The sequence below is a fragment of the Triturus cristatus genome, chromosome 12 (genome assembly GCF_964204655.1).
Source record: "Triturus cristatus chromosome 12, aTriCri1.1, whole genome shotgun sequence".
Classification (NCBI taxonomy): domain Eukaryota; kingdom Metazoa; phylum Chordata; class Amphibia; order Caudata; family Salamandridae; genus Triturus; species Triturus cristatus.
The window spans coordinates 127,480,579-127,503,004 of record NC_140595.1 but is presented as its reverse complement, the minus strand read 5'-3'; the positions used below and the strand labels follow the sequence as shown (position 1 = coordinate 127,503,004).

Genomic DNA, 22,426 nt, shown 5'->3' with positions numbered 1-22,426 from the left:
GTGCTTTACAAGTGTCATTCATTCATTCATTCATTCATTCATTCATTCAATATTATCGTTATTTTCACATTATATATATATAAAACACTCTCTCCCCCCAACATTGTGGAATTAAATTTATTAAGCTGGTCAAAACCGGAGTGAGTTCCTCTTTTAAGGCCTTATATAGCTCATTTGGTTTTCCATCAGGGCCTGGCACCTTTCCCTTTTTGAACCCTCTAAGAATGTTATCTACTTCTAGTGTAGTAATTTCTTGATTAAGATGGAGCTGTTTGTTCTGATCTGACCTAGGAAGAGTGTCTTCCTTCAAACAACTCTCTATTTCTTGTTTTAGTGCTGTTGAATCGTTGGTATGTAAATTTCGGAAAAAACCCGCAAACATCCTCCCAATGTCAGAGACCTCGGAACATCTTTCTCTGGTGCCGTTAATTTCTACTTTGTCAATCATATTTCTAGTGCTTTTTTACCTTGTCTTTCAAGCCAGAAGTTTCCCACAACCTTTCCCGTATTCATAATATGCTTACTTGCAGGCATTCAACCTACTCTACACCACTCAATCCAGATATTCTGCCAATAAACCCTTAGCCTATTTAAAGTTATCTTGTGGGTTTACTTTTACACGGGGTCCTCACAATTTGCCAGCTGTTTATCAATTACTCCTATTCTCAGCTTTTACTCTCTAACCTTATTGTTACTTTCTTTCCTTCTCTGTGCAGCATTACTAGTCAGTTTCCCTCGAATAAAGACTTTATAAGCATCCCATATAACATGCAAGGGGTTTTCCTTTATATCTAACTACAGTAGCTCTTTTCAGAGCATTTATAATCTCCTGCTGTCCTAATAAAGCTCTATCCAAGGTCCATTTAGACGGAATTGAGGACCTCGAGAGAAAGAGTTCCAGTCTAACCGCAGCATGATCTGAGAGATGCTCTGGTTGATGGATGATCTTTCTTACCTTATTCCCTAACTTCATATCTACAATAAAAGTCTATTCTGGAGGCATGGCCATATTTCTTGGACCTAGCCATATGCAAATCAGTCTTGACACTGTGCACCAATGGGAAAAGTCCAGCCCGAACTGCCAGGCCAGGTCCTCCCTGGACTGGAAACAAGCATCCTAGGACCGGTTTCGGGCTTTCAGCCAGGATACCTTGACTCCAGTGGCATGGAGAGCACAGGACCCACGTCTGGGCATACCTGTCCCACTTGGGGTGACAAATGCAAAAAGAACAAATAAAATAGAAGCGCCACCCCTTTCACATTACAAGATTGAGTGGTGCAAGCAAATTGTTTAATGCATTTATGTCTCTTTAAAATTTCCCCCCATTCTTTTTGACGTAAGTATGTTTCCTGGGGGGTATTTTAATGTCACTATCAGAAAGCTTCAGAAATCCCAAAATATTCCTTCGTCTAGTTGGTACCCTCATAACATTTATGTTCCAGGTTAATACCCTTATGTTGTGAACCTTCCTTACTTCCTTTATCATGTCCATGATAATTCCAGCCTAACCGTTTCCCAATCCATCTCAGAATCCCTGTCAAAAATGAGGACTACAATTATTTTTTAGTTTTTTCCCCACAGGCTCACCACCCTGTGTTTAGTAAAACCAGTATCTGCCCTAACTATGTGTCACTCCCCCAGCTTGCCCCTCCCCTACCCCACTGGGGTACGCTCCCAGTATCCAAAAAGGATAGTACTTTATACCACTTGAACTTCTACTCTCCTCTTTATTTTCTATTTATTTTGCTGCATTTATATCTGGTTTATTAGAACATCAACCTCCGAATTTTCTTTTACATTGTGCATCTTGTTGTTCTACATAAGTCTTAATGTCATTGGGAATTTTCAACTACATATTTGCACCCAGCGACTTCAGTTCCTGAATGTGTTTCCCTAACTCCCATTGCTGATTTTGAGGAACTTTTGCTATAGCCGGTCTTATGGAGAAGGACCAATCATTTTTTAAAGCTTTTGCTTTCAAGGCTTCTGTTGGGATTAGCTTTTTTATTGCATAAGTACGGAAGTTTATTAATATTTTCCTGTATTTCTCTCTGTTTGGACTTCTTTTAAATTGATCCCGATGCACCCTTTGTATGTCCTGCTCAAGGTCTAGGGAGCTGGTTTACCAAACACACTCTTTGATCAGGTCTATGACGAACCCCTTCAAGTTTTCACCTTCTGCTCCCTCCAGGACATTGAGAAACCTTAAATTGTTTCTCCTAGAGTTATTTTCCAAAGATTCCAGTTTCTCTTTGATCTCGTTTTCCCTCGCTTTCAAGACTTGAATCGCCTTATAATTGCTCTTAACTTCCTTCCTTAATACTCCAAGCAAGGCTTCCATAGTGGATAATCTTTCCGGGATGTCTACCATTTTAGTATCAAGCTTTTCACAGGCTTTCTGTATTTTAGCCTGTTTGCTCTCTAGAAATTGCAAGTTTGGCTTTAATCTCTTTCGAAACTGTCAGTAGTAAGGAGCCCATATCTACTTAATCTATGTTTTTCGGTGTTCCCATCTTCTCTTCGCGAGGGGTCAATTGAAATTTCCTCTATGCAAATATTCCCCTGTGGGATCCTGAGAGAGAACCTGAAATCGATTTAAGAGAGGGAGACCGGGCCCATCTACTGGCATAGGCTGAGTGGATTGGGTCCATATTTTGCATAATTGCAAGGCAGATCAATGTAATTAGATAGACATGAGTTTCAATACCTTTCTTAAAGTAAGATCCTAAAGATGGTGTGATTTTGATTTTCCCTCCTGGTGGGCCTGCTGTATCTCTAATAACTCTATTATCTTTCTGTTTCCCTGCCTCGAACAGAACCTATTCTGGAATAGACACAGGGAGAGATTTTGTTGAAGTGGCTTTGGGGGGGGGGGATAAATAATCACCCTGCTCTGCTGCTGATAATCAAACCCTCTCCCTTTACTATGCAACAAACCTGGCCCTGGCCGAGCATTTCTAAATGTATATCTATTTTAACCTGCGGCACCTATGGCATACAGCTCTGTGTATTCGGTAGAGAGCTGGAGCTCTTATATTTTTTTGCTTGCGTTCTTCCCTGAGGCAATAGAGCATTCAATGCATACTATGAGAAGGGACTGTCAAGTTGCCCATGCAATCTCACTATTTTCTGCAGCTCTGAGATTAGTGGAATTAATTTAATACTTTCACCACATTACGGTATTATGCACAGGAGAAGCAGGAGCTCTCAGCCACCATGTTCCCCCTCCTGTACTTCTTCTTTTAATATGCTCAAAGCTTTCTGCCCATTCAAGTGTTCAAGTGTATTACATTCAATGGAAGTGTACCAAAGTATATTCTTCTAAAAAACAATTTAACTATATAGATCAGCGGTTCATGTCAGAAAAAAAAAATCAAACTACATATAACAATTAGGTGTGTGTATGTGTTTTTAGGTGCAATGTAAAAACTAAACATACGCATTCAGCACCCTAATCCAGAATTGATACAAATACAGCAAGTGCAACATTGTGCATTTTAGATAGAAGTGTAATGTAAATGCTTGATGTTAATTAAGCTCAAGTGGAATACAAATAACTCCATACGGGCCTTGTTCAACCTGGCATCATTGGCGTGGGTTTCCCCTGTATTTTTGCCTTTGCCACCTGTGTTTTTGCTGTGTGGTGGGATTCGTTTTGCTGGTCTATATGCTTTGTGAACTTTGCAATTGCTGTTCAGTGTCAAAGTGCAAGTGCCCTGCTTAGTCAATTATTGTAATGGATTGGTGATTCCATGATTGGCATATTTGATTTACTAGTCAGTCCCTAGTACAGTGCACTGTGTGTGCCCGGGGCCTGTAAATAAAATGCTGTTAGTGGGCCTGCAGCACTGATTGTTCCACCCACATAAGCAGCCTATAAATGTAACTCAGGCCTGCCATTGCAGAGCCTATGGGCAGTCTGGTACGGCCATGTCGACTTGGCAAGTGCACCCACTTGCCAGGCCCTAACCTTCCCTTTTTTTACATGTTAGTCACCCCTAAGGTAGGCCCAAGGTATCCCTGTGGGCAGGGTGCAGTGTATGTAAAAGGTAGGACATGCCCTGGTGTGTGTGGCATGTCCTGATAGTGAAATACTACCAATTTCATTTTTCACTATTGCAAGACTACCTGTTCCCAAATGATAGAATGGGGAGTTTGCTCATAACAGCTTATAAACATAATTACCCCTGGGAACAAAGTAGGATAATAAAGTTTAGTATGCCTGAAATCAGAATGTTAAAATACATCTTTTAGTGAGGGTGAATTTTACATTCTGTGTTTGAAAATACCACTTTTAGAAAGTAGGTATTTTCTTGCTTAGCCATCCAGTGTGCCTCTGCTAGAATGTGTATTGACTGTCTGGCTTTGGAGTAGCTGGGGATGTGCAGTAGCTCCAGAGTGTCTGGATGAGTCAGGGCTGGGCTGAATAGACCTGGGCTACATTTAGAGTAGGTGGAGGAGATTTCATTTTACCTGAATGGGCCTGGTCTGCCTTCCACAATTCTGCCAGGAAGCTGCACCAGAGAGGACAGACCTGGTTTTGACTGAGCACAGGGCTTATCTGCCACTAGAGAACAAAGGATTTTGCTGTATAAATATTGGGGCCCAGACCCCAGAACTTTAGATCACTTTTGGACTTCAAGATGAACCATTGCCAAGGAGAAGAGCTGGAGAAACTGGAGGAGGAGTACTACCCCTTTGCTGTGTGCTGTCTGGGGTTGGCCTACAGTGGCTGTTTCTGCCAAGGAGAGGAACTGTGTGTGCATCCTGCTTGAGAAAGTATCTCCAAGGGCTTGAAGTGGAGCTTGACCCTGGTTCAAGAGGTCTCAGGAACAGCAAGGACATCACCATCCTTCTGGGTACCATCTCTGGTTCTGCTGGTTCAAATCTCGCCACAGAAGAAAAGGGCAATCTACTCCGTCACCGAGTCCGTCGCAGACTCCATGTCCTGAAGGCACTGCAGAGATCACCACCTCGCTTCCCATCGCAACCATGGACTCACTGACTCCGTCACTGAGCCGCTGCTTGCACCACATCCTGTGAGCACCGCACTCCGCACCGCTTCGCTACACACTGCACAGATGTCACCGACTCCGTCGCTGCCCAACTCAAACATTAACCGGCTCCGTCATCGTACCGTGACCTGCCAGGACCCCATCGAGCACCGTCTCACCCTGCAACGCAAGCCTTGCTCTCACCGACTCTGTCAACGAGCCACTGCCTGTACCGAGCAGTGAGGACACCACACACTGCAACGCTTCCATCTCACAAAGCAATTACGACGGTTGCCCTGACCGACTTGCATCCGCGCATTGGCCGCAACAAGAAAGGTACTCTCTCTGAGTCTGTCAAGGATTTAGCTAACCCGTACCGACACAGTTGGCAGGAATTGTTGAACTCTGTCGTCTTCAGTATCGCGGGAGCCCCAAAAGGAGCTACAGAGTCGGCGGAACTGTGTTTTCACGTTGTTCCTGCCATTTAAGGTTTATTTTACACAGTAACTATTTTTACAAGTATTGTATGTTAGGTTTTTGTCGTTTTTGGTCTTGTTGATTTAGATAAAGTTTTGCTTATTTTTCTAAACTGGTGTTGTGTCCATTTGTAGTGTTATCACTGTGTTTCCGTATGCATGCATAAATGTTTTACACACTGCCTCTGAGATAAGCCTGTCTGCTTGTGCCAAGCTACCAAGGGGATGAGCAGGGGTTATTTTAGAAGTGTATCCCCCTTACCCTGACTAGGAAGAAGGGTCCCTACTTGGACAAATATGCACACACTTGCCTACTAGAGACCCCCATTTCCAACATGCCCATTATGCAAGATCACAAATATATCTGGCAACTGATCTTAAATGTGTGCAAACCAATTCAAATTCTAACTCAAAATGAGTAAAGTCTACAAAACAAAGATGCATAAAAAGCATTCGACATCCAAGGTAGAGAGAACTATCACCTCCCCAGCCCACAAACCATGTTTGCATCTCAGAGGGATCCAGATATCTAGCCCATTACTGGAGGTTAACTGAGTTTGATCTCCCAAACAGAAGCTGAATGCATCTATATAAACATATCTGAATATAAAAGCAAGTTCCCAAAATGAGGAATGACAACATAAAAGTGACAAAATTGATCTGCAAATCAATGTTTACCACAAAATAATTTATTAGAAATATACACTTAGGAATTTTGAAATCTGAGTTCTTTGCCTATTGTTTATAAATGTTTGCAAACTGTTAACAGGGAGAGTTCTAATTCCCCTATTCAACCCTTGGTTTCCAAACCAAAACCGCTCCCCAACTTTTCTGCAAGCTTCCAGTGGGCAGAGTCTGCCAGGGAGGAAGCTAATGGGCATCTCGCCAATGGCCTGATAGGGATCTGGATTGAGGCTATCACAACAACATGAGTGGTAGAAAGGGGGACAGTGTAAACTTCCTTTCAGCTCAGCCCAATCTCCAACAGAATCATCGTATTTACCTGGGCAAATGATGAATATTCATGATTTAACAATGGTCAGCTACAGATGACTATTGTTTGAATGCATGATCGGCCACACATCTGACTGGGTGCAAAACGTCATGCATTAAAATATTTGATACCTACAATACCTGCATGGGTGGTGAGTGGCTCTATTTTGAAATAATATATTGCTAATGCTGACATTAGCTGTCTTTTCCAAAATATCTGTAGAGTTCAATGATTTACCAGGAGTATCTTCTCATACAGGAATATCTGTAACTTCCACATAGAACACATCAGATGTGAAAGTGTATTCCTTCCTTAGGCTGGTAAGAAGGGGTTTAACCTCAAAATGTAATCAATTATGACATTGATGAACTATGAAATTGTGCAACTTCAACAATGTGCTTCTTTACATGATTTAAGTTATCAGAACAGATGAATGAGGTTACAACTTATCTTGATTTATTTACAATTGATGTCAGCAGCAATTTACAACTAGACATCACAGATACATAGTGAAAAACAAGTAGATAATGTACATTTTTCCACAAATTTGTTCTTTGGATTAAATAACGATCATCCATTTTAGTTTGTTCTTTCTTTACCATCACTAAGCACTTCTTGAGTACAGTTTTGGAGGGCTTCTGGATATAGGAATTTGAGTATCACAACACTCTTGAAACTAAGATTTTTAACTCTCTGGTGTATACGTATCACAGTGATATTATATCTAGATGACATGAACATTTATTTCCTAGGATGAGAAGAAACTGAAAGACCTTACACCTGCTGTACATTGTATAACCCATGATTTCTAATCAATTCAAAGAGTAAGATATATTCCCAAAACAAGAGATCAGGATAAACTTGATCAAGACTACGTTGAACCAGAATAACTGACATTAAGAGTAAAATTAGTAGCCTGCTGGTCCCACAGCATTGTTGTTCACAGAATGCAGGACTTTTTACCCTGAATTTACAAAAGGCCTAATAATTCAGCCTTTCTTCCATACACAATAATTCCCAGAGTTCTGGCTTAGACAGGGCTCAGATAAGGATCCATAAGGTGCCAGTGGTACAGATATGTCCTTTATTCGAGTTGGAAAGGGTGATTTCCAGCTCTTATGGAACTCCCACTTTTTCCACTGGAGTAATTTATCACTGACTGATCCAAAAGATCAGCCACATTTGAAAAAAGTCAAGGTCAAGACCTTTGTGGATTATTCAAAATTGCACGTAGTCCACTGGCTGGAAGAGTGTTTACCATTTACCATATTATTGAGATCCCAGGTATGCCAGCATATGTTCACTTCTCCGAAAAATTATTTGCCCATAATTCATCACACACCTGATGAAGGTGATGAGGTGGGTGACTCAACAGGTCCAAATAGACATCTTTTAATCAGGGGACTACAAATACTGGTGCCAATTGAACATCTAAGGCACTCGTCTCGCATGCTAAACTGAAGGACATCCCTAAAACAAGAGATTATTTAGGGGAGTCCAGGTTGAAGATGCTTTATTTGAAACCTACTTATGAGACAACCTTGTTGGTGGCAAAGAAGCATTAAAGGAAGTGCAATTCTTAGGTCAGAAATCAGGCATGGATTTACAATGCTGATTAATGATCCATCAACCACACATTAAGAAAGAGGAAAACCAGCATAGATTTATAAAGTTGAATCACACTCCATGAACCAGACATTAAGATGGAGACTGTTGTGAAGGACAGGGATGATAATGGATTTATGTTGCTTTTCCTAATGTTTCCTGAGAAATTACTCTGTACAGCAGTAAGATGCAGGCACACTTTTCTATACTTCACAATATTGACTTGGAATACAAGCTTTGACTAATACTAGCAAGAAACTCATCTACGCATTAAATATTGTTGAGTGCATGATTGTTTAGCTTACGCATGTAAGCGTGACATCAGGCTTTAGCATTAACATGCATTTTAGATTTTGGTTGTGTGCGCACAATTGACAAGTCTTCGGCTCATGATGCTTCCACTAAAACAGGAATTTTCCATTCCTGCTGAAAAACCAGATATATTGTCTAATATTAAAAGGGATGTTGAGCACACAGCAGTAGACCTGGAGGTGCACCTGCATAATACACAGGCACCTGATGCCATAACAACTATCCATAATAAAATATTTACTTATCAGTACAGTAGACCATGTCTTTTGTTTTCTGTTCATATACTGGCGGACTGTTGTGTTTGGCAATGGCAGCATGTATGCTGCTTTTGTAGATCTAAAGTCAGCTTTTGATTTAGTTTCAGGTAACAAGCTATGGTTGGTCCTACAGGAGCTGGGAATGACCACGGACTTGCTATCTCTCATTGTTCGACTACATGAGAACAATTTTGCAAAACATTCTCTGGGGCTCACAGGGTAATGTAACTGACCCCTTCCAAGTTGAAAAGGGAGTTCGCCAAGGGTGTGTAATGGCCCCTACACTATTTTCCCTCTTTATAAATGGAGTCTCCCAATTCTCAGCTACCTTTCCCACAGATGCTCCAGTCTTAGTAGGTATAAATATTCCGATCCTAATGTTTGCAGACAAAACGCACATCATATCAAAAACTCCTTGTGGGCTACAGTGTGGGTTAACACGTTTTAAAAATATATGCACCACATGAGGGTTAGAATTCAATGCAATGAAAACTAAATTTATGGCTTTTAATCACCACAGAGCATTTAGTGGTAGGATACATTTGGAGGGAGGAGCCCCAAGAGCAGGTAGATGCATTCACATATCTAGGAAAACAATTAGCTGGGGCTCTCACATTGAAATGATGGCACTGAAACATCGCCAACTAGCTGGTGCTTTAAACAATGAATTTAAAAAATCTCTGACTAAGCCTGTAAGCCCGGTGTTGCAGATCTACAATACAAAAGTGGTGAGCTTGGTCCTATATGGGTCGAAATTATGGGGCTTTGAGAAAATGACCCAGCTCGCCACAGCAGAGAATAGGTTTCTCCGAATGATCACTAACTTACCACAAAGTACCCCTGTGACTCCTATGCTTAATGACTGAGGAATGAAACACTGGTATACATTGCTGGACTACGCCCCATATTACATTGGCGTAGAATTTGGTCTACTGAAACATATACAAAAGTAAGAGATGAAAGTACAGAAATGGACTATGAAAATTGCAGAAAAGTCCTATGTTCATTGATGTCCTGTAGGTTACAAAGAGTCAACCTTAAGCAGTATGATAGAAACTAGCGTGATCGCAATAAAGCAAGAGCTATGGTCCATAGAGGCTGGGATAGAAGCAAAGTACTATTCTTTTGAAGGAAATCCATAGGCAGATTGGAGATATCACATCTTGGACAGATGTTAAACATTAGTGGGGGGAAAACTAGACATGCCTTCGTTTATTTCACGCTCCGCTGGCTTGGGTTCTGAAGCCACTATAGATGTTATCCCTAAAGAGGGAAGGGACGCCTAGGATGTCAAAAACTATAGACCAATATCATTAATCAATATTGACTGCAAATTATAAGCCAAAGTCCTGGCAAGAAGGTTAGAGAAGGGGATATCAAAACATCGTTCCATCCCAAACTGGATTCTCGAAAGGCAGACGGGATGCGAATAACATCTGGGTCAGCTGCCAAGCAGGTCAGAATAAATGGTCACCTATCAAACTCATTTTAATTGGAGCAGGGCACCAGGCAGGCAGGGATATCCACTCTCCCCGCTCCTATTCCTTTTAGCAATCGAACCCATTCTTTCCTTCCTGAAACAGAATGATAACATTAAAGGTGTACCGTTCCCAATCAGGCAGGCAACTAGTCGTGGCCTATGCCTATGACGTTCTAATCTTCACTTAAGGTGCAGATACAGCAATCCCTCAGATTGTATCAGAAATTGAAAATTACTCTTGAGTTTCTGGCTATAAACGTAATCATTAGAAAACTAAGATCTTTCCCTTGAGCATTCTCTGTACTCCCTCGATTCTCCCTCGATTCTGGGCTACTCTGACCTGAAATGGCAACATTTTTCACTTAAATACCTTGGTATCTGGTTTGAGAAAGAGCTACAATCTTCCCTCATGATCACATAACCTAGTAGGGTAGGACGGACACAGCACAAATGATGATGGCACCACTAAGCAACTTCCTTTTGAGCATGCGTTCCATAAATCTTTCCACCACCTTCTTTAAAGCCATAGACAAGCATATCTCAGATATCCTTTGGAAAGGGAAAAGAGCTAGGATAGCCAGTCCCAACCTTAAATTGAGCAGGAACAGCAGAGGTCTGAATATAACCGATTTTCACAAACACCAAAAAGCTTTTTAGCGGCTCAGGGCAACTGGTGGTTTAAAGATGCAGTTGACCACTCCCTGACGTGGCTCAAAATTGAATCCCACTTTCTATCCCCCTCTCATCTCAGCTCCACCCTTATCATCAGAGGCCTCTAGAAAATACCCCTGGTCTACTCGCTCTCCATAATCGCAGACATGATGGAAGAACTGTCTTGTGTGACCAGTGGTCCAAAAGGGGTATCAATTCCATTGTAGACTTATGCACATCCCTGAATCCCATTCCGTTTGCTTACTGCACCCAATCAAGTTCTTCTCCAAAATTTAAAAGAGCCTTTAGATCACTACTGAAGCCACATACTCCAGATCTTGCCGGCCTACTTGGAAATCTTAAAAAGCTCGGCCACTCCGCATCACATATCTGTGAGTTACTTGACCCCACCCCCCCTCCAGAGTACACTCCTCAAGAATTTGGGGAAAAAATGGTCCCCTTACATCCCAGAAGACCTGACATCACATTTTTCAGGCGCTACCTGGAATAGAATCTGGCATTCGCCTTTCTGGTTAATTTACACTTGCAATTGTGCAGTCTAGATTTTGGGTGATACACAAAACATACTGGACTCCATCCAGATTGCATAATCTAGGTATCCTACAATCAGATAATTGCTGGCACTGTGAGGTATCACTCGGCTCACTTTAGAATATGTTTTTCACATGTAAAATGGTCCAACCCCTCTGGACCAAAATTCATCAGACAATTTATGGCATCTTTAAGATTCAGCTCACACCATCCTTCCTAACTGTGACGTTAAGCCTTGTGGCACATCCACTTGACATTGGTCTCTCTGCACATGACTTACAGCTATTAGATCTAATGCTTGCCTTGGGCTCCAAAACAGTCCTGTCAGAGTAGAAATCTTCCACAGAAATCTCCTTTAACAAATGGCAAATACTCTATGCACCACCAGGAGCGCGGACGGCATAATATACAAGAAACTACATAATACATCACACTTGTGCTGCCTATGGAATGCACTTGATTTATACATACAAAAAGTGGATCCCCACAGCCTTAACATTCTTCCCCCTCTTGCAATTCCACTCACCCACCAAGACAGAACTAAATCATCAGTATACACTTAGTAGCCCTGTGCTCACTGCAGACCCTGATGACTTAGCACCCTCTCTCCACTCTCTCTAACTTCACCCTCATCTTTTCTCTGGCTTTTCTCCCTCTTTCCTTTGCAATTTTTTTCTGCTCATACATATATTGAGCACACTTGGGGAACTCAACTCTCATCTAATTTGGGTATCCCACACTCAGCTCCCTACTATCTTCAGATATGCTCTCAATGTACCTCTCATTTTAGCACCATGTTTGACAAATGGTACACCAACAACCAATATTGTAAGCCTGGGCGGAGTACAGAAAAAACTGCTTTAGATAAATGCGGTTCACTGTGACTTTTAGTGCCAGGTGCTCATGCCACTCTGTGCAATCATCGCGAGTTGCACCATACACAGCGCAAGCTTTCTTTCTGCTGCTCGAGTAGATTTTTTTACTCGAGCAGCAGCTTTCTCAATGCAAACAGACGGTTTTTCAACGCGAGCAGACGCGACCACTCGCAGAAACCTGACTGCCAGCGTTGATCTCGCCGGGAGGTTGATTTTCCACGCTCACACTCGCCAACTTGACGTTAACGATCGGGTATGAGGAAAAACTCGCCGGGGGGTGGGTTTTCCTCGCTCGCCAACTTAACGCTGGCGAACGCAAGTGAGGAAAAAAACTCTGCGAGCTCCGAGTAACGCTGAATTTGGAAAACTCTGCTAGCGAAGTAGAGTTCACCGCCCAGACTTACAATATTGCTCAATTATGTTTACTTAGACTATACGTCAAATGTTTACATATGTGGTCATATGAAGTTACGCAAAGCACCCTGTAGTGTGTCTTCACTATCTGTTCCATAACTGCTTATTTAATTTTCAATAAAATTGTTTGAACAAAAAAAATGTAATCTTAGATTTCATGGATAGTGCACCATGTATGATATGTATTGTATTGAATAGCAACTATGAGAATCTCAATGCTAGTCTGGCCCTCCCCAGATGACAGAGAATTATATCCTGCCCTTCTGTTGACAGGTACTACGCTGGATAATATTAACATCTTGGAGACTTCTGTCCCACTACCAGTAATGAATATTCCCCATCGTGTCTCTACAGCTTGTCAGAAGTAATCTCTGAAAATGTGTGAGTGTTAAAAGTGTTCTTGTGTACTACTATTACTTAGGGATGTTAAACTCCAAACACTGTAGCTCCTTTGCAATATGGATCAAACAGACAATACTGCACACTTCTGTCCCACTAGGCCTCCACCAAGTATTAAATAAAGTGTCCCCCGATTACTAAGTCTAAAATGATGCTAGTGCTCAATGGTGCGGTGTTTTTTATTTTACCACCTCTATTTTCCCCGTGGCTATTTCTCTGCATTGATCCCTACTGTAGAGTGGCAGTCTATGGTTTCCCCTTAGGACCTCAACTAAAGTGTGTCTTCAAAGGAACTGAGGTTTACATCTTTCAGCAGAACCTGGACCAAATGTCAAATATATTAACAGTCACCAAAGGCTCCAATGAGCAGATGGTTCAATAAATTCAATCTTTTGCACAAAGTCACAACCCTTATTATGACCAGCAGAGTCAGACCCAAGAGGTTTAAACCTCTTACAATCAATAGGAATAAAATCACTCTTAAATTAAATCATACCCTGGATAGCATGAGGTCACCGATCTCTTCGATGATTGGTCCTTGTTCTCTTAGCTTCTTCAGGGGCTCTGCCAGAGAATCTAATATAAGTGATGGTGATGAAAGGAGTAATTTGGGGTAGGATAGAGACAGAGAATTGTCAGAGATTTAGTTTGGCAACGGCTCACTCTTTGAAACAACTCATTTTCAGGTTTATCAAATTACCATAGTTGGAAAAGAGCTTGGTATATTGGTCTTCCATTACATTCAACGTCTACAAAGACTAAAGTGATCATTAAGGCAAGGCAGAAAATGACCAAATGTACTCATGTTTACCATGTGCTTAAGTTCAACAAATGCAGTTGTGGGGCTCATTTAAATTCAACACTAAGACCCACGTTACCACAAGCCAGCCCGTAATACTAAAATCAACTTCTGGGGTAATATGGTTTTCTATGTATAACCTGGAATGGTCACTTCATCATTTATTGCAGACACACTTTTTACTGGCGCTCAATGTTTGGACAATACAACCACTATCATTATTGCAATATGCTTGTCAACATTGGGTGTTCACACAGTTTACAAGACGTGCTTACATCTGCCTCAATTCAATCACATGAAGCAACCAGGCTGCGTGTTAGAAACATTAATAATCCATAGAGCTCCTGGAAACTGGAAGATCAAGTTACTTCTCTTCAGAAAGGCTCTTTCTAACTACAGATTGATCACCTTTATATTAACCCCAGGCGCCCGACTGAACACTCCATTTTTAAACAATAATTGTTCAAGCACACTGGTAAGTGGCTCCGTCAGACTCCACAAAGGTCTTGCTCAGTTCCGAAAGTGATGGTACAGGGCCATTTATATAAAGGTGCTTCATCAGCACGCTCTCATCAGTTTTGTCTTTCACTCTTGGCTACCCTTGGATTTCGATCAGTCATGACAAATCAGAGGTGACAATGTGCCAAAACTAACTTGGAACCTTTTAAAATGCACTGTAGTCCAGTCCAAAGATGGTGAAGCAGGGAGGGCAGTGAATAATCTACAGTTGGATAGAGTATGACTGATCCAGGTCCAAGGGTGGCCATATGGCAGTGCATCATAAGATCTACAGGCAATCTGATAAGATGATAGCCCGTATAAGGAAGAAAGTCTCCAAACACTGTCGGTAAGTGAAAGAAAGTCCTCAAGCAGTCCTTGGCCCAGCACTGTGGTACTGGTCCCCAAGGCTTCCCCTCCAGGTACCACCACTGAACTCAGGTTCTGCGTGGATTACCCAAGGCTCAATGATGTCACTAAGTCTGATGCACATACCATCCTGAGCTGACAAGCTCATTGATCAGTCAAGGGCTGCTAAGTTCCTCAGCACGTTTGATATGACATCTGGGTTCTGGCAGATCACAGTAACTAAGGGGGCTAAAGACAGGTCTGCGTTCTTTACTCCAGAAGGATACCAGTTTCGGGTGATGCTCTTTGGGTTGAAGAACAACTATTTCACCTTCCAGAAGTTGATCAATCAGGTCCTGGCTGAGTTGGAGAACTTCAGTGCCACCTACACCTATACCTACACCTTCATTTGTGCTAGCTTTAGGACTCTGCACACGTTTACCACTGATAACCAGTTCTAAAGTGCTTGTGTTCTCTCCTTTAAATATAGTATTGTCATACACCCAATTGGCATATTTAATTCTCTTGCAAGTCCCTAGTAAAGTGGTACTACATGTAACCGGGACCTGTAAATTAAACACTACGAGTGGCCCACCAGCTCTAATTTTGCCATCACTTAAGTAGCCCTTTAAACATGTTTCAGGCCTGTCATTGGTGCCTGTGTGCAGTTTTAAACTGCCATTTTGACCTGGCAAAATAAATATTTTGCCAGGCCTAAATCTTCCTTTTTAATATAAGCCATCCCTAGAGAATGGTCTAATCACCCTTAGGGCAAGGTGCAGTGTAATTAAAAAGTTGGACATTCACTTTTTAAGTTTTACATGTCCTGGTAGTGAAAAATTCTTACATTTGTTTTATACTTCTGCAAGGCCTACCTCTCCCATAGGCTAACATTGGGTTAACTTATTACATATAATACGTTAAAGGTTTCAATTAGGAGCAGGGTAGGCAGGAAGGTCGAGTTTGTTGTCTAAAGAATAGTCATGAATAATATTATTTAATGGCAAAGTCAGATCTTAAGTCACTATTATGAAAATGCCACTTTTAGAAAGTTGGCAATTTCTTGTCACAACCATTTGGTTGCCTGCAGCCTGTTTCCTGGGTCATATGACTAGGTGTAGCTGGAAATTGGTCTTTGTATATTGCTCCCAGACAGTGAGACAAAGCAGCATAGGTGTTGGTAGAATGGGTCATCTCCGACTTGAGAGGGAGGAGCTGCCACCTACCACGCTTGACACCACTAAGGTTCTGCCCAGCACAATCACAAAAGGTTTTGACACAAGTCGATTGTGGCCCCAGACAATCTGGGGCCAGGACACGGAGGCATGAATTTCCAATCACCTCTGAATGAGAAAACCTCCAGAACCTTCTCCTACTTCCTAATTGGCTCCAGGTATAAATATTGAGCCCTCAGTCCCAACTCTTCAGTATACTTCTGGACCTGTGATGACTCAGACGGACTGTTGTGCTGCTCTGCAAGAAGAACCGCTACTCTGCTGCCCTGATGCCCGAGTAAAAAGACTGGACATGCATCGTGAACCCAGGACCATCAGATGAATTCCAAGGGTTAGTTGGCGGCCTTCTGATCAGAGCCTCAGGGACAAAAAAGGCTCCAACCATCTCAAGCCCAGCACCTGGACTCAGTCTGCTGGGAGTCCTACCCACCAGGTGGTACCTCCCTAGTCCAGGACCCTTGGTATTGGGCTTTAAGGTGCTCTGGCAGCCCAGTTGTGGCCCTGTGAGCAGAACCAATGAAGTGCGACGCATTTCTCCGCAGCTGCATTGCAACCCTGTACCCGAAGCAGCCCCAACGCCGGACCTCACACTGTGAGTCTCCCCGGAACTGCTGCTGCACAATACATCACTGGCACAGACCTTCAGATCACAAGCCCCTCACTGATGTAATCTTCGATGAAGACGCAGAACTTCACATCATAGCACCACAGCTTTCTTCTGAGCTGCTGGTGCGCAAAGCATCTTTGATGCCAGACTTTGCATCGCAAGCCCCTCATCAAAGGCATCCTTGGTGATGATGCAGTGCTCCGCATGCAGCTTTTGGGAACCACGGCTGCGCCACGCAACCTCAGCATGAGATCTCGCAACGCTCTCCAAACCAGGATTTCAGGTACTTTGTTCAGCTGGCCTAACTGGGTCTCTGTATCCGGCCTGCATTCCACTGCGGTGGACCTGAAATTGTCACTTCATACTAGCACTATTTTTACTCTAAAATTTGAAATTGCACATCTCCGGTTCTACTGATTGGATGTTTGTCATTTTGGTCTTAAAACATGTATTACATTTTACTCTCTTTGTCTAAATTGATGTGACATTTTTCTTGTGTTGTATTTTCACTTTAATACTGTTTGAAGTGCTGCATAAATACTTCACATAGTGCCTCTCAGTGAAGCCTGATTGCTTTTGCCAAGCTACCAGAAGGCTAAGCACATGTTAATGTGGGGTTTACTTGTGTGTCTCCCTGACAGAGTTTGCGATTGCTGCCTGAGTAGGGTTTCACCCTCCTCAACCCAATTTCCAACACAGATGTTGTCCGACAGACAGCCATGGGGTTACGTTCACTAGAAACAGAGCCCACATGTGCCACTGAATACACAGGACCAGAACAATGCATGTAACCAGCAGTCCAAGAAGCCTCAGAACCTACTCAATGAAACCCATGACTGATCACACAACATCAGGATCAAACCATGTATGGCCTAGGCTCGTTGCCAGGGTACGAAGGCTTTGAACAACATAACAGCCATGATCACCCTATGAATTAAATCCTTGCATCAGGAGAACTCTAGTTTGCAGATGGAGAACCTGTGTTATGAAAGAAAGACAATCATCGTTCGGAGGAGGTCCACTTTAAGCAGCCAATCTTCAAGTTAAGGAAATACATGTGCCCACAACCTGAGAAGGTGGGCTGCACCACTACCATCGCCTTTGTAAAACCAGGTGACAGAGGCAAGGTCAAAGGGTAGAATAGTAAACTGCTCTGCCCCTACCTCGAACAGAAGGTAGCATCTGTAAGACTGCAGGACTGCACATGGCTGTATGCATCCTGCAAATCCAGGGATAGCATCACCCAGATCCAAGCCACTGAGAACCTGAGCTAGATTGAGAATTCTTAATTTGAAGGGTGAAGATCCAAAATCAGCCTGAGCCATCTGTCCCGCTTGGACGCCAGGAATTAGTGGGATCATCCCTCCTCATCCGTTTCTGAATCCGGTACCCTCTTGATAGCCCCCATCGGTAAAAAGAGACGTGACCCCTGCAGAAGGCCAGCTGTAGAATCTGCTGTCACTCAAGTAGGAACTCTTTTGGCCACATGAGCTAGGCACCTCTCCCACGCCAGCCCCAGTCGTAAAAAGTCTTGGCATAAAAATAGATGCCAAGCTCTCTATGTCATACCAGGTATCTACCATTGCAGGGACATGTGTGGGCCTACTGAGACAGCTACGGAGATTCGCCCCCCTTCTCTCATTTCCAGGCACTATGGATGGCTATGTCGGCAATGATTATGTCAAGGTTAGATTATGGCAACTCTCTGTACATTGGCCTTCCTGAGAAGCTGCTAACAAAACCCCAAGTGGTCATGAACGACACTGCTAGACTGATTTTCAGGCTCCCAAGGCGGGCACATGCCACCCCCCTACTGCAGCAGCTGCACTGGCTCCCGATCAAACACAGAACAAGGTTCAAAGGTTTCTGCATAGCCCATAACGCCATCCACGGCCAGGTACGCCTCATAAACTATGTGCCAGTGCATACCCTTCGATCGTCTGATGCTGGCCTTTTGGCCTGCCCCCGCTTCAAAACATCCTCCAAAGGGGGCAGAGACTTTTCCGCAATGATCCCTCAACTCTGGAACAGGCTACCGGAAAGCCTTCGCAGGGAACTCACCCTTCTTCCATTTAGAAAAAAAATTAAAACGCTTCTTTTTACTAAAGCCTGGGGCACAACCTAGGCCATGTTTTGGTGCATGTACATGTGGATGTGGTGAGGTGAGGTTAAGCTCTCTCACATAGCGCTAAGAGACCTGTCGGTGAATATGCGCTCTAGAAGAAGTGCCAGTTAACATTAACTTGAGTCCCACCAAAATAAAAGATGGAATTCCTGCCTGTTGGGAAAAAATCAAACCCTGCCTCCTACTGGATAAGATTGGTTCTGAAAGAAAAAACTGAAGTAGCTGATGAGGCGGGTTAGGAGGTGCTGTAAGATTGCTGCCCTTGATGCTGCCCATGGTCTCTGGAGTTGCAAATATTCTGGGCCAACTGGTTTACTGATATGAAGGGTAGTCATTGATAGGCCTCAGAACATTTTGCACTGCCTGTCAAACTGGTGAACCAGTAAAAGCAATACATGGGAGGGGGCTGCCTATGATGTGCTCTAAGGCTGATTAGTTCTTTACCACAAAGTGCCTGGATCCATTGAAGGGCATGTCCATTCGAGACACTTGGTTGTCACTGAAAAACACAGTAGTGCATACAATCATGAAGCTGACCACTACACTGGTGCTTATGGCAGGTCCCAAGCGGCCCGCTGCATCAAGGCCAGCCCATAGAAAAAGTAAGTTACCTTTGGTAATGATTTTAATGGTGAATACCCTATCTATCAACAGATTCCTTTCCTTGCAAATATTGTATCCAGGTGTTAGATTGGATCCGGAAACTTTAGAGCAGTACTTTACTTCTGTACTCTGTTAGGTGGTGCGAGCGGCTCTGCACCAAAGTCAAGGTGGAAGGGAGCCTTTGATCTTAAACAGCAACTAGTCTGAGAAGAGTTTTGTATAAGGTGGGTTGACAGAAAGGGCCTGCAGCTCGCTCACATGCCTAGTTGATGATATGGTGATGATGAAGACAGTTTTTAATGTCAACTGTGCAGCGGTTCTAATGGGGGGCACATCGAAAAGTTGAAAACCAGGTTCACGTTCCACTGTGGCATCACAGTGTTGATGGAAACGAATGTTGCATCCTTTCAAAACTCTCATCCACAAACAGTTGACAAACATAAAGGCGGCAGATCTGGTACCCGCAGAAAAGCCGAAAGGGATGACACATAGCCTGAACAGTGCCCAAAACAAGTCCTTCCTGGGCCAAAGACGAAACAAACAACAAAACATAAAATTGGCTTACACCGGATCCTCTTGTCAGGTGGCGCACTAAGCCACAAATGTGTCCGAAAGACTGCTGCACATCGATTTTGTACAGAGCCAACTGACTGCGAAGAATCACGACCAGCTCTGAAGCACCACAAGCAAATTCATGCGAATCCATAATCTACATCCACTCTCCGCAGTTGGAGCATGGCTTGAAACTTGAAGCTTTGAAGAAGGGACAATTTCCATGGCATGCTGGGGTCATTGAATTTTGGGGTTGGTACAACCGATGAAGTGCGCCTCCTGCGGGTGAGCAGGAGAAACTGTTGGTTGGTGATTAGTGCCTAGGAGTATTCTAAAGAGGAATCTGCAGTTGAAAGTATCGTTCAGAAATCACCATATTCTCTGCCTGGAATTATCAACCATCCACAAAACCACAAGCCTGGTCTGAAGTTATCTTCACCTTTTCTTTGCAACCCAGACAACTTCTGATTTACACTAGGGGTGGGCGGAATTTGCGAAATTCACTTTCGCAAATTATCGCGAAAATGTTAAAAATCTCCGCAAACACGAGGAAATATTGCGAAGATGCAGAAGTTTTTTTCCCGCACGTTCGTGGTATGTTCTGCGTGGTCGCGGCTCGCCAACTTACCCATGCGTTTGCTCGCGGGCGCGGCCATCTTGTTTTCACTTGTCTCGCGGTGCATGATCGTGAGAAGAAAGACGTGATCGCGCGACGAATGATGTTACTGTGGGCGCGAACTGTCGCGAGACAGTGCAAATGGCTACCAACAATCCAACATCTCGTGGAGAACGCGACCGGATCGGGAAAACTTGTCGGCGAACGCGGGGATTCAGGTAAGGCGATCGCGCGCACGCAAGAATGTATTATTTTACAGTGCGAACAAGCAAAAAATTTCTGGTAAAATGCGGATTGCGGAAATTTTGACATTTTCGCGCTCTCCGCGGAACGCGAAAATGTCAAATTATCGCAATTTCTGTGAGCGGAACGGATTTTGAGCCAGGCCTAATTTACACACAAGCTTCTTTTTACAAAACTTATTATTGTGTATTCTCCATTCAGCTTATACAGTAACAGCACACTGGACTCACTGCTTAAATTACTACCCTTTGCTGTGTAATCCAAGAGGTGTAATATTCAGGATCAAGGTGAACAGCGTGTTCAGCTGCTCCAACTGTAACATAGGCAGTTGCCAATCATTTGTAACTGCATTGTAAACAAGCCTGCAACCCAACTGTGCCCCACAATCATTGTACACTAAGAACTGAATTATGCCAAGTATAGACATTAACGATTGTCAATAAATAATGATAGTAATATGTATCAATCCCCCAGCAGCCTCTTACTGTGTATTTTAATCATCACAGGGAGATTGGGAAATAGCAGCAAGAACTCTTTCTTAGACAGAAGTTTCTTTTTCTTCATACGCTCGTAGAAATTGAGTTCAAGCGCTCGGAAGATCCTTGAGTAAAACATCTCCGTTCTAAACAGCTCTGCAACAAGATTGAAAAAAAATTAGGACTGTGCATATCGAGTAAGACACAATTGGAATATAAATATTGGAATGACAGAATGATCAGAATGCAATTCACCTTTTATTACGGCGATGTACTAAGCAGAACAACCTGAACCCACGCATTTTAACTGAATAGGCAGCTTGTCCAAGATCACACATTTAAAATGGGCAAAAATCAACCACTACCCAAAAAATTACTTAAATTCAAAATAACTGCAAATGTACCCTTTGTCCTGAATCATTAGACCATTATATATATATTTTTTGTCCCAGCTATGCAGAGTTTAGAAAAAAGTGACTTATACCCCTATCATTTAGGAGACCAGTAGATGCTCTGCAAGTTCATAGATCAAATTCTACAGCTAGTGTTCGCCATATCAGGGTACCTGCTTTATACTTGGCGCGTTAGGTCTAAGTTGTTAACTGCAAAGTAAAGAAGAGGACAACACAGGCCTTGGCATAGTATGTTAATAACACAATGACTTTTTTGATAATATTTATTTTTCTCTTTTGTTGTTAACTGGCCATACGTTTCTATTCACTTTATTATTTTACATTTTTATGATTTTTATGATATGACAATCATTCATAGTATATTGTATTTTAGCAAGGAAGATTGTTGTTTATACATTTTGTGAATGATCTCTATTTGATCGAATAAGGAATATCAATCTATCTAACTGCAAATATGTATTTTTCTGGTTGGGCCAAAAACTGCAAAAAATGAAGCAAACGCTACATCTATAAATTTACACAAATCATTAACAGAAAAAGCACTGGCAAAATCAAAAGTAAGGTTTGTCTGCCAGTCTATTGGCTTTTTCAATGCTTGTTTTATCATGTTTTTGAGAAAATATATTGTTGGTCAGCTGCTGGTGCCTCACCAATAGTAAAAAAAAAAAAAAGGAAATTGGCTAAAAGCAAAAATATACTTTGGTATCAAAAGCACATCTTGCCATAGTAGAGCCTGGCTCTGAAGGGAACTACTGTACGCGACGATGTGCTCCTTGTGAAAGAGCAGAATGCAGTCACGCACACTAAAGAGAGCCCACAGCCGAAGTGGGACGATGCACTGCCCTATTCTGTAGGGGGAGTGATACAACTACAGAAGAAGGCATTAAGAGGGCTGGCTGAT

At 42.7% G+C, this 22,426-nt stretch overlaps 1 protein-coding gene across 1 annotated transcript in view; it reads right to left on the bottom strand.

The window, feature by feature from the left end:
- LOC146772866 (rho guanine nucleotide exchange factor 11-like) overlaps positions 1–22,426 on the bottom strand; it is a 224,146-nt gene that overhangs the window by 122,045 nt on the left and 79,675 nt on the right. Inside the window, exons 4-5 of the mRNA XM_085637040.1 lie at positions 21,122–21,268; positions 13,507–13,586 (exon numbers count right to left, since the gene is read on the bottom strand). Coding sequence (XP_085493166.1) covers positions 13,507–13,586; positions 21,122–21,268 — 227 coding nt within the window. The remainder of the gene's footprint in view (positions 1–13,506; positions 13,587–21,121; positions 21,269–22,426) is intronic.